The sequence below is a fragment of the Pongo pygmaeus genome, chromosome 10 (assembly GCF_028885625.2).
Source record: "Pongo pygmaeus isolate AG05252 chromosome 10, NHGRI_mPonPyg2-v2.0_pri, whole genome shotgun sequence".
Lineage (NCBI taxonomy): Eukaryota > Metazoa > Chordata > Mammalia > Primates > Hominidae > Pongo > Pongo pygmaeus.
In genome coordinates, this window is record NC_072383.2 from 25,942,118 (window position 1) to 25,954,956 (window position 12,839).

The 12,839-nt window shown below is 43.8% G+C and overlaps 1 protein-coding gene across 7 annotated transcripts in view; it reads right to left on the reverse strand.

Annotated features, from left to right (window-relative positions):
- Window positions 1–12,839, reverse strand: part of BCAT1 (branched chain amino acid transaminase 1) — a 133,461-nt gene that overhangs the window by 85,176 nt on the left and 35,446 nt on the right. For 2 of the 7 annotated variants that reach the window (XM_063672526.1, XM_054443143.2), the window contains exon 2: window positions 6,238–6,309. The exons of 1 other annotated variant lie outside the window; for it this stretch is intronic. In XM_063672526.1, the coding sequence (XP_063528596.1) occupies window positions 6,238–6,309 (72 nt within the window). Of the gene's footprint in view, window positions 1–6,237; window positions 6,310–6,386; window positions 7,319–7,357; window positions 7,924–12,839 lie in introns of those variants that run through there. 4 more of the 7 variants (XM_063672523.1, XM_063672524.1, XM_054443144.2 and 1 more) reach the window with 4 other exon arrangements.

The window sequence follows — 12,839 nt, forward strand, 5'->3', positions numbered from 1 at the left end:
ATCTTCAGTGGCAGCACAGCCAACTAGTTGTAACAGAAACCTGATGGCCCTCAAGCCTAAAATATTTATCATCTAGCCATTTAAGAAAGTTTAGCAGGCCAGGCGCAGTGGCTCACCCTGTAATCCCAACACTTTGGGAGGCCGAGGCAGGTGGATCACCAAAGGTCGGGAGTTCGAGATCAGCCTGGCAAACACAGCAAAACCCTGTCTCTACTAAAAATACAAAAATTAACTAAGTGTGTTGATGGGCGCTTGTAATCCCAGCTACTTGGGAGGCTGAGGCAGGAGAATTGCTTGAACCTGGGAGGCGGAGGTTGCAGTCAGCAGAGACACACCAATGCACTCCGGCCTGGGCAATAAGAGTGAAACTCCATCTCAAAAAAAAAGAAAGAAAGTTTAGCAACCCCTATTCTGGACTATTTAGACAAGAAGTCTGGCTAGAGTATTCACAGTTGAATTCCAAAGCTAACAGTGCCTAGCACACAGAATAGTAAAGGGTTTCTTAAATACTGAAGATGTCTGGCTGCTTTCAGATATACTCACAGATGTCCAGGATTGAAAGAGAGTGAAATTCTAACACAAACTTTTTATTACATGAATAGTTTCACAGTATTCTTGCACAATAAACACCTGTGATTTACCTTAGTTAGCTTTTATCAGTGAATGGGGAGGACCCTGGGCTAAGAAACATTTGGAGCCATATCAATACAGTAGGACAAACAATGCAAATTTTCTTTTACTAAGACTACTTAGTAAAAGGGGGGCAGGTAGTAAAACACAAAACAAAAACAGAAAGATGAGAGTGGGTGACAAGAATGATTATGGTCCAGTATATATAATTTTTAGTTTTCTGAGACCTCTCCTTAAAATAGCCATAGGACCCACAATAACCCACTATTGCAGAGAGATCAAATTAGTGGCAAAGCAGGGATAAAATAAGATAATTTTTAACCTCAAATAAGTGTTCTTATAATTAGAACTTCATAATATCAGTTAAATTTCCAACAATTAAAGATAAATTGTTACATTTCCAGGTATGACTTCTATTTCAGTAAACTGCTACATTCTTTCGTAAGACACATTATTTCTTAATGATATGAGTAGCAACCTCTAACTTTCTGATTTGTACCTAAGCACTGCCCTATATCCAGTTTTGTTTTGTTTTGTTTTGAGTCTCACTCTGTCACCCAGGCTGAAGGGCAGTGAAGTGATCTGGGCTCACCGCAACCTCCGCCTCCCAGGTTCAAGTGATTCTCCTGCTTCAGCCTCCCGAGTAGCTGGGACTACAGGCATGTGCCACAACAGCCGGCTAATTTTTGTATTTTTGGGAGAGACGGGGTTTCACCATGTTGACCAGGCTGGTCTTGAACTCCTGACCTCACGTGACCCACTCACCTCGGCCTCTGAAAGTGCTGGGATTACAGGTGTGAGCTATCGCGCCCAGCCTATACCCAGTTTTTTAAAGTAATATACAATTAGGTGGCTTCAGAATCTCATCATGAACGTTCCTCTATTTGAAAAAAAAAAATTCTGCACCTCTGAAAACTAAAAATAACAACTTTTAACCTGAGCTCAAAGAGAAATTACCTAAGAATACTAAATTACTAGGTGATAGAGTTGAGTAAAGTTCAAACGTAAACAAGCAATATTAGCTGAAGACGTGTGACTCGTTTGGGGCAGATATGAAAAATGTAGTTTTAAGGGAATGATTCCTTTCCTTTTTTTTTTTTTTTTTGAGACAGAGTCTCGTCCTATCTCCAGGCTAGAGTGCCGTGGCACGATCTCGGCTCACTGCAACCTCCAACTCCCTGGTTCAAGGGATTCTCCTGACTCTGCCTCCCGAGTAGCTGGGATTACAGGCATGCGCCACCACACCCAGCTAATTTTTGTATTTTTTTAGTAGAGATGGAGTTTCACTATGTTGGCCAGGATGGTCTCGATCTCCTGACCTCGTGATCCGCCTGCCTCGGCCTCCCATAGTGCTGGGATTACAGGCGTGAACCACCGCACTGGGCCACGATTCCTTTCCTAAAGGAAACAAATTTTATAAACAGTTTTTATCAGTGTTCCTTAAAAAGTATTTTCTTTTTCTAGATTTCCTTTCCAAAGATAAATAAAAATAATATTTTGTCAAATGATACTTTCTTCTGCATAATTAGTCTGTCTCTTTCCAATGCTCCACATTCCCTGATGACATCAAAGTCAGGATGTTTCACACCATATGTTTGTGGAAGAATTTGGAATGCCACAATAACTGATTGTGAAATGGCAAGAAATATTGACAAAAACAGGGCATATTAAAAACAACTTCCTAATTCAAAGTTTGCAGTTGGGAAATCATTTGTTCTGAAATAGGGAGGCTCAGGGCAGGGAAGTGTAAATTTGTTGAAAGCACCTGAAAACTCTTTCAGCCAGGGTTCAGTCAACACCTTTTTTTTTTTTTTTTTGGCTCTGTTGCCCAGGCTGGAGTGCAGCGGCGCAATCTTGGCTCACTGCAACCTCCGCCTCCCCAGTTCAAGCAATTCTCATGCCTCAGCCTCCCAAGTAGCTGGGATTACAGGCGTGTGTCATCACACCTGGCTAATTTTTGTATTTTTAATAGAGACGGGGTTTCACCATGTTGGCCAGGCTAGTCTCAAACTCCTGACCTCAAATGCTCCACCCACCTCAGCCTCCCAAACTGCTGGGATTACAGGGGTGAGTCACCATGCCAGGCCTGTCAACACCTTTTGCTCACCATCATATAGCACATTTGCTCTTCTCTTCGTTGGCCACATTTTTCAAAAATCAAGTCTGTATTACAACTGTATCAGACATTCAATAACTTTATTCTAGGTTCTTGTGCATTATTCTTACTCCATTTGGAAAGCCTTAGACACTATGCTCATCTTTTAGAGATACTCTTTTAAAATCTAATAAAGAGGATCATGAAGAGAACTGCAGATTTGCAGTGTTGCATTCTGTGGAGATATGTGAAGCTGGAGGAACTGGAAGAAATAGATGGCTGACCTCTTTCAAAGAGGATCCCAGAGTCCACAGAAAGATTCGCCAGGATGTGTAACAACGTATCTCATTGCTAGGCCCTGCTGCAAGACTGCATCCTCATTGTAATATGACTGCATCATAATTGGGGAGGGGAGATGCAATGTGACAGCCACCCAAGAGAGACCCAAAAGGCAATATGAAATGTTATAAATGATGTAGGTTAACAAAAAGACAGAAAAATATGTCAAAAGCAACCACAGTTAGAATGGCTATTATTAGAAAGACAAAAAAAAAAAAACAGATGCTGATGAGGATGCAGAGAAAAGAGAACTCTTATACACTGTTGGTAAGAATGTAAATTAGTATATCTACTGTGGAAAATGGTATGAAGTTTTCCAAAAAAAACTAAAAGTAGAATGACCATATGAACCAACAATCCTACTACTGGGTATTTTCCAAAGGAAAGGAAATCAGTATATCAAAGGGATATCTGCACTCCCATGTTTACTACAGCACTATTCACAATAGTCAAAACGTGGAATCAACCTAAGTGTCCATCAATGAACAAATAAAATGTGGTGCGTATACACAATGGAATACTATTCAGCCATTAAAAAAGAGTAAAATCGTGTGATTTGTAGCAACATGGATGGAACTGGAAGTCATTATGGTAAGTGAAATAAGCCAAACACAGAAAAAAACAAAAACCCAGAAAAACAAATATTGCACGTTCTCACTCATATGTGAGAGCTAAAAAAAAGCTATCTCATGGAGGAAGAGTATTAATGGAATGACAGATATCAGAAGATGGCAGGGGGTGGCGAGGGTGTAGGTGGAGGAAGAGAGGTTGGTTAATGAGTACAAACATACAGTTACATAGAAGCAATAAATTCTACTGTTCATAGCAGAGTAGGGTGACTATAGTTAACAACAATGTAGGCTATATATATTTTTGTTTGTTTCTTTGTTTTTGTTTTTGTTTTGTTTTTTGAGACAGAGTCTCACTCTGTCACCCAGGCTGGAGGCAGTGGCACGATCTTGGCTCACTGCAACCTCTGCCTCCCAGGATCAAGCAATTCTCCTGCCTCAGCCTCCTGAGTAGCTGGGATGACAGATGCGCACCACCACACCTGGCTAATTTTGCATTTTTAGTAGAGATGGGGTTTCACCATGTTAGTCAGGCTGGTCTCAAACTCCTGACGTCAAGTGATCCACCCACCTTGGCCTCCCAAAGTGCTGGGATTACAGGTGTGTGCCACCGCGCCTGGACTTACATATTTTTAAATAGCTGGAAGAGAGAATTTGAAATGTTCCCAACACATAGAAATGCTAAATACTCAAGGTGATGGACACAAAGACCCTGAGTTGATCATTACAGTCTATGCATATAACAAAATATCACATGCAACCCATAAATATGTACACATATTATGTACAAATTAAAAAAAAAAGAGAAAAGTGTATCAAAAACCAAGATGGTCTATAAAATCTACCATTTTTCTTCCCTAAATTATCAGTATCATTTTTACACATGCCTTATTACATATGTGCTGTGAATACATCCACCATAACATGATGTGTAAATACATGAGTGTCAACAGGCAATTCCCCTAACTAAAACCTAGTATACAGAAATCTAAATTAACAAATAAAAAGATTATTTATGGCCGGGCATGGTGGCTTTTGCCTGTGACCCAGCATTTTGGGAGTCCGAGGCGGGAGGGCTGCATAAGCCCAGGAGTTGGAGACCAGTCTGGGCAACACAGGGAGATCCCATCTCTACAAAAAAATGACAAAATTAGTTGGGCCTGGTGGCATGCAAGCCTATAGTCTCAGGTACTTGAGAGGCTAAGAGGATCACTTGAGTCTGAGAGATCAAGGCCGAAAGTGATCCCTAATTGATGGTGCCACTGCACTCCAGTCTGGGCAACAGAACAAGACTCTGTCTCAAAAAAGACAAAGAAGGAAAAAGATTATTTAAATTTGAGTTGATATTTTTCTTTGCAAAGAATTCTTCAGGCTGGGCTTTGTGGTTCACACCTGTAATCCCAGCACTTTGGGGGGCTGAGGCAGGTGGATTGCATGAGGCCAGGAGTTCGAGACCAGCCTGGCTAACATGGTGAAACCCCATCTCTACTAAAAATACAAAATTAGCTGGGCGTGATGGCACACGCCTGTAATCTCAGCTACTCAGGAGGCTGAGGCAGGAGAATCACTTGAACCTGGGAGGCAGAGATTGCAGTGAGCCGAGATCGTGCCACTGCACTCCAGCCTGGGTGACAGAGCGAGACCCTGTCTCAAAAAACAGAAAAGAAATTGCAATACTCTAATTTTGCTTTTTAAAAAATCCTTGCTAAGATGACAGCAAGAGAAGAAAAAAGAAAAATAAAGTAAAAATTCCTTGCAAGTAGAGACCTAATCTTGAATTCACCTTTGGATGTCCAATGCATGGCACAGTCTCTAGCACACTGTGAGAGAGCTGAATGTGTGAGAAACTGATGAGTCAAGTTTCCTTCCCTCTCTGAACCGCCAGGATGTGAGATCATTAGGACACTCTGTGCTATGGATGACAATTGACAGTGACTCAAACAGGCAGAAGAGCAGCACTACGCATAAAAAGAAGAAGCTAAACTCCACAAGGAGGGAGGGTAGGAGATAATGACTTATAGAAAAAATAATAGTACATCTTACATTTGTATTTGCACAATTTTCAACGTGCTTTGTTTCTCACTATTTGAAGTATGAGCTATTTACTATATAAACCCCACAATTCAGATAGAAAAGAAGAAAATGCAACACTTTCACTGTAGAGTGTTATGTGCTACTGAAAGAGAAAAATCACAGTTTAACTTTTTCTACAAGTAGAGTGAAGGTTTGTACTTATGGAATCAGATAAACAACTAGGTTAATATTTACGAATTGACTATTTTTCAAGAAAAATATATGACTCAAAATAAAATCAGCAATTAGCTGCTAGATAATTTTTGTTGTGATGAATGTACTGTCACTCTCTAAATGGCTTTTTTTCCTCTAAGAGTGGAATTTTAAATGTCTGGCAACACAACCTAGGAACTGGGTAACCCACACAGTGAAAATTTCCCCGATTCTCAACAAGAAATGGATTTATTCAGTTGAATGTTGCTTTAGACACTGGGTAACCCACACAGTGAAAATTTCGCCGAATCTCAACAAGAAATGGATTTATTCAGTTGAATGTTGCTTTAGACACTTAGCCCCTGGCAAGCAACTTACCTTGAAAGTCCCCACCACCTCTTTTGATCCTCCTTCTCCGGTACATTCTGCGGAGCATCCGTTACTGCACTCCTTAAAGAAGAATTAAACCACCATTAAGTAAATGCAGGTGGGTAAGCGGGACCCGGGGTAACCTACATGACACTCACCATGATACCGTGCGCTCCTCTCCAGGACCCAGGCAAACACAAAAAAGGAGGCTCAGACAACCAAGCACCCAGGCCCGAACCTCCAACAAGGGCGTCTTGGGAGCGCTGCCCTGCACTTCCCACCCTGCCGGGGTCGCGGCGGTTTTTGTCCTCCTCCGCCGGCTCAGGCAAGACTGGTTAAATTCCAGGTCAGCCCTACAGAGCCAGGGTTCGCCGGCAAAGAACAAAAAAACAATTGTCTCCCTTATATCCGAGCAAATAGTCTAGACTGGGGTGTTAAGCCATTTATAGAAAAATCTCCAGGGCGCGCTCAGCCTCGTGGTCTTGTCAATCACAGACGCACAATAGCAAGCCTGCAAAGGGAACGCGGACGGGCGTGAACCATTTCCTACACCAGCAGGGTCCTCCGATGCTGCAGCATCCACCCCACACCTTAAACCTCATGGTATTAGGGGGCAGTTTAAAAGATAAAGACACAGGGAAGCGGGACTAATTGGGAAAACCTGCAGACATTTGTTTTAATGCCTAATCTGCTAAATAACTACGGGGGTGGGGGTGGGGAAGAAAGAGATCCAAGGAGGCAGAAGGCTGCGGTCAAAATATTTTGGAGTGGCAAAGGCACGTAGGATGTGGCTGTGGGTTCTGGCAGCCCAGAGATTCAGCTCCCGCCTCCTCCCTCAGAGCGAGTCCATGGCTACCCTCACGTCCCCCGTGGCGGTCCTCGCCGCGCTCCGGAGCGGGTCACCCATGAGGGCAGCGGGAACCTCGAAGAGGCGGAGATTGCAGGCTGGGACTCCAGATTTCGGGCAGGGATAGGGGGAAGAGAAGACGCCTCGCTGGAGGCGGAATGGAGGGCAAGGCGAAGGAGGATGGTGCAGGAAACGGCGACAAGGCGCCCGGCCAGGCCCGCGAGCTACCGAGACCCGGGTTCCAATCCTCCCCCCTTCCGCAAACGCCTGGGTTCGAGGTACCTGGCGGGCAAGCGCCGCAGCGGAGCGAAGCGGGCTGGCCATGGGGAGGCTGCGGGGACGCGGGGCTGCAGAGAGCGGCGGTGGCACGGAGCGCGCGGCTGGAAGCGAAAGCAGGCGGTGTGGCCAAGCCCCAGCGCACGGCCCATAGGGCGCTGGGTACCACGACCCGGGGCCGCGCGCCAGGGCCAGGCGTAGGGTACGACGCAACCCCTCCAGCATCCCTTGAGGAGGTGCCTCCAACCGTCTCGTCCCAGTATGTCTGCAGTCGCTAAAACCGAAGCGGTTGTTCCTGTAACCGGGGTCGCTTGCGGTGGCCCGAGAATGCGCGCCACGAACGAGCGCTTTTCCAAGCGCAGATACTTCGCGAGCATCCTTGTTTATTAAACAACCTCTAGGTGAATGGCAGGGAAGCGCTCCTCGGTCAAGGCTAAGGAAACATCGGAGAAACTACATTAGGGCAGCTTTTCCACCGACTCCACATCCAACTGACAAAAAGCAGTTTCTGCCCTCCAGAGTTTGCGGGCGGGGATTGACATTTGTGCGTCTGCTCTTGAATGCCACTGACTCCTATGTGCAAACTGAAGGGGGAGAACGTGAATCCAGCTTTTACATATCCCTGCGCCACCTACCCAAACCGAATTTGTAACTCGAGGTGTTATGGGGCTACTAGGCAAAGCAGACCATCAAGAGCTCCAATCATACTGTTTTCATATGATCAGATGTGGGCTCGTGATCGCAATATTTAGAAAGAGGACTGGAAAAGTGATGTTAGAAATACTACTCGGTTTAGAAAGGGAAAGGAAGATTGGAATAGCTATTGTCTTACATGCAGTGTTCTCCTGGGGCAACGTCAGCCTAAATTATGAGCCTTCCTGGTTTTTAAATTAATAGGAAGTGGTAACTGGGGCTGACTTGATCTTGGAAAGAGGGGGAGGGCAGTTTATTCTGGGTGAAAGCGGTTAAATCCGGTCTGGTTTTTGAAATGGTTTCATACAACACTACTGATAATATACTGTAGCTCTAATCTTATCAACTCAGAAAACCTACATTTTTCCTCTCCTTTATACAAGGCACAGAAAGGCCTCTTACGCTGGGGTGGGGTCCCAAGCTCCAAAGACCACAGAGTCCAGGCAGGTCACGTGCCACCATAGAGTGGTGAGTGTCCCTGGAAGTCCAGGGTCGCTTATAAAATAAGTTTTGTCCTTGTTGTTGTTTTGAGATGGAGTCTCGCTCTGTCGCCTAGGCTGGAGTGCAGAGGAGCGATCTCGACTAATTGCAACATCCGCCTCCCGGGTTCAAGCAATTCTTCCACCTCAGCCTCCCGAGTAGCTGGGACTACAGGCGCGCGCCACCACGCCGGGCTAATTTTTGTATTTTTTGTAGAGACCGGGTTTTGCTATGTTGCCCAGGCTGGTCTCAAACTCCTGGACTCAAGCCACCCACCCATCTCAGCCTCCCAAAGTGCTAGGATTACAGGCGTGAGCCACGACGCCCGGCCTCCATCTGTATTAATTGCTTCTATTTCCTCCCCATCAAGGGCTTCTGTCCAATTATTCCACCTAAATAAGGTCTCTAATAGCCTTCATTTTGTTCCTGCCAATGGTTTTGCTTCTTGTGCATTTTCATGGCTGCACCTATGTGCTGATGACTCCCAAATATATTTTTTTAGTCCACCTGTCTCCTGAGCAGTAGGTACTTGCTACTCAAAAATCTGTCTAAAATAAAAACGGTGTATCTATCCACCATGTTCGAAGCACTGGGCTAGTTGCTAAGGGAGGGTTGAGAGCATACCATCATCCTGTTATCATGCATTGCTCCCAGCCAGAGAGGAAAGTGTTAATTGTGTTAAAAATTGTTAAGGAATCCCACAGATAGATGTAAAATTATAACAAGTGCTGCCTGTGCTCTAAGAGCCTCTAATAATGGATTGTATTGACTCAGAAAGGCCTGGAAAGGCTTTCAGCAAGTGATCCTTGAGCAGAAATCTGAAACATTAAAGAAATTTACTAAAGGAAGAAGGGATGAAGAGCACCTGGTATGAAAGTGAGTTCCAGGACAAAAGAACTTCTCTGAGGAGGGCTGGAACAAAGGGCCAAAAGAGAGCCTGGGGCTGCGGTAGACAGAAGAGGATGGAGCTTGGGCTAGTGAGTAGCCAAAGGGCCAGCCAAGTAGTGCCTTAGGGAGAGCTAAAGAATTATTTTAAAAAGCAAAAATAAGGTAAAAGCCTGACTGTCATACAGGTATAAAATAAACTAAATTATAGAGTTTATTTAAATCATTTAATGAAGTTACCATGCAGAAATAAAAACCGGTTCAAAGAACAGTCATGTTTATAGGTCAGATATATTGAAATGAATATGCAAATGAAATTGGCTTCTTCCACAGTAGGGGAGAGAAGTTAATTGAACCCTGACCTTCAGAATTTACTTGCCTGACTACATGCAATAATTATTTTGCATTTCTATCAGTCATCTGTAAAATAACTCAAAAACAATGAAACAATGTAAGACCCAATGAAAGGGCCCATGGAATCAGAATCAGATAACCTTAAAGGTTTGCTCTAAACAATTCAGTTTTCCATTGAAGTACAAATTTTTCCCTACAGTAGGGTAATATAATTTCTTCATTCAAGAAGTGCTATTAGTCAGCAACAGCTGAAGTAAACCAGACATAGTAGTCACTGTACTTACTAGTTATGTTAAGAAGCTGTAGCTTTAGCAGTTTTCAATTTAGCTTAACCTAGGGGCAAGAGAAACCACTGAAAGGTTAAGGATTAGGTGGAGTATGCAGGAGTGGTGACAGAATTGAAGGTATTGGCTGCAGTTTGGAGATTGGAAGAGGGTCTGGGTGGAGAGGAATGGATTTTGAAGAAGCTATTACAGAACCCACATACGAGATGATCCTTTTAATAAGTTGGACTTGGCTGGTGGTTGGTAATAGAAGTGGAGAGGAACAGCCAGATTTCAGCAAGAATGGAGATAAGGTGGCAGCCTGGGCAACATGGCAAAACCCTGTCTCTGGTAAAAATACAAAAATTAGCCAGGCGTGGTGGCGTGTGCCTGTAGTCCCAGCTACTCATGGGATTAAGGTGAGAGGATTACCTGAACTTGGTGAGGTTGAGGCTGCAGTGGGCCAGGATCACACCACTGCACTCGCCTGGGTGACACAGTGAGACACCATCTCAAAAAAAAAAAGAAAAAGAAAAATAGATGATATAAGGTGGGACAAGGATGAGAGAAGTACCAAGGAGGCCTCCTTGGATCTGACTTGCTCATCTATTTGGTGATATTCCCTAAGAAAAAAGGAATGTTGAAAGAGAATGTGGTTTGAGGGGATGAGGAGGAGTCTGGTTTGGGACCTATGAGTTCTGAAGTGTCTCCAAGACTGGCTGTGAGAGATCTACCTGTCTGAAACTCAGAGAAGAGGTCTGGATTAGAGGTATTATTGAATCATTGGTATAGAGGTAGTAACTGAAGCTATGGGTGTGAAAGAGAATCTCTGTATGTCAGTTTTCTCCTCTGTAAAATGAGACAATAGCAACACTTCATGTTTGTCAACTGGGATAGATGAGCATTAATATATGAAACCTATGTATATTACTTAGAACCAAGCCTGATGTCAGCCATGGAGAATAGGTGAAAGAATGGGCATAGCTCTGTTTCCATTAAACTGTATTTGAACAACGGGACAGAACAAATGTGGTCTGTGGGCTGTAAGTTGCTTACTCCTGCTCTATGTAGTTGCTTTAGTAGAAACATAGCGGTTGTCCCTCAAATGCATCCAAGTGATGATCACCAATGTCTATCCATTCTTGCTCCAAATACCCTGACAGTTGCCATTTCTCCAACCACATTATCCGCATCCTAGTACCAAACAGCTTCCAAGTAGCTCCTCTGACTCCAGCCTTGCTTCTCTTTAAGCCATTCTTAGCATGACAACCAGTGAAATGCCTCAAAATGCAAATCTGAAGACATCTCCTCTTGGTCAAAAAACCTTCAAGGCTTCACATCACCCATTTGACAAAATAATTGGCAAGCTCCCAGCCCATCCCAGATTCTGCCTTCTGCCTCTGACTCCCCAGCTCACCTTTTGCTATGCTCTTTCTCTCTCTCTCCCCCAATACATTTAATTTATTTCAGTCCTTTCGGACATCAGGCCTTCTCACAGGTGCCCAAATACCTGTAACATTCCCTGCCTTTGCCAGGCACTGTCATCCCTCCTTGTTCAGTCCCTGTGCCATGTCTTTGGCAGGAACATCTCTGAAACATGTCTAGGCTACAGTGGGTCCCTCTGCTGTTTATTTACATACAATGCTTGCCATTTCAAGATAATGGTAGTATTTTATTCTAATCATTTGATTAATGCTCTTCTAATTTTGTGATGGGAAATTCATGTCTGTCAGGCCTCTGAGCCCAAGCTAATCTATCATATCCCCTGTGACCTTCACATATACATCCAGATGGCCTGAAGCAACTGAAGATCAACAAAAGCCGGTTCCTGCCTTAACTGATGACATTCCACCATTGTCATTTGTTCCTTCCCCACCCTAACCTATCAATTGACTTTGTGACAATACACCCTCCCTGCCCTTGTGATAATGTACTTTGTGATATTTCCTCACCCTTGTGAATGCACTTTGTAGATATACCCTGCCCACCCTTGAGAAGGTACTTTGTAATATCCTCCCCCGCCCTTAAGAAGGTACTTTGTAATATTCTCCCCGCCCTTAAGAAGGTACTTTGTAATATCCTCCCCCGCCCTTAAGAAGGTACTTTGTAATATTCTCCCCGCCCTTGAGAATGTAATTTGTAAGATCCATCCCCTGCCCACAAAAAATTGCTCCTACTCCACCGCCTATCCCTAATCTCTAAGAACTAATTATAATCCCACCACCCTTTGCTGACTCTCTTTTCAGACTCAGCCCACCTGCACCCAGGTGATTAAAAAGCTTTATTGCTCACACAAAGCCTGTTTGGTGGTCTCTTCACACGGACGCGCATGACAATACCTATATTATTCACCTAGCCATCCCACCTCACCCAATGCCAGACATGCTGTGGAGAGTTAAAAATCTGTTGAACTGCAGCTCTCTAATATTTTAGAAAGTATGTACTTAATATACTTTGGAATTTTAACTCCCAAAGTTTAGAATATAATAGGCTGACATGTTCTCAGGGTCCACTCCACTCCTAGATATGAGCTTCTTTCTTTCATAGAACTGCTCTCCCTCACCCTAAATCTTTCTCCTTCCTTTTTTTCTATTTTCTGCCTTCCTCTACTCGTTGTCTTCCCTTGTACAGCCATAAGAAGGACTTTATATGCATTGTGACTGTTCAAAGAGATTTGATCAATGCTTTCCAGTAGAACTTTCTGTGCTGATGGAAATGTTCTATATCTGCCAGGTAGCTACTAAGCCACACATAGCTACTGAGCACTTCAAATGTGGTTAGTGTGATTGAGGAACTGAATTTTTAATCTTGTT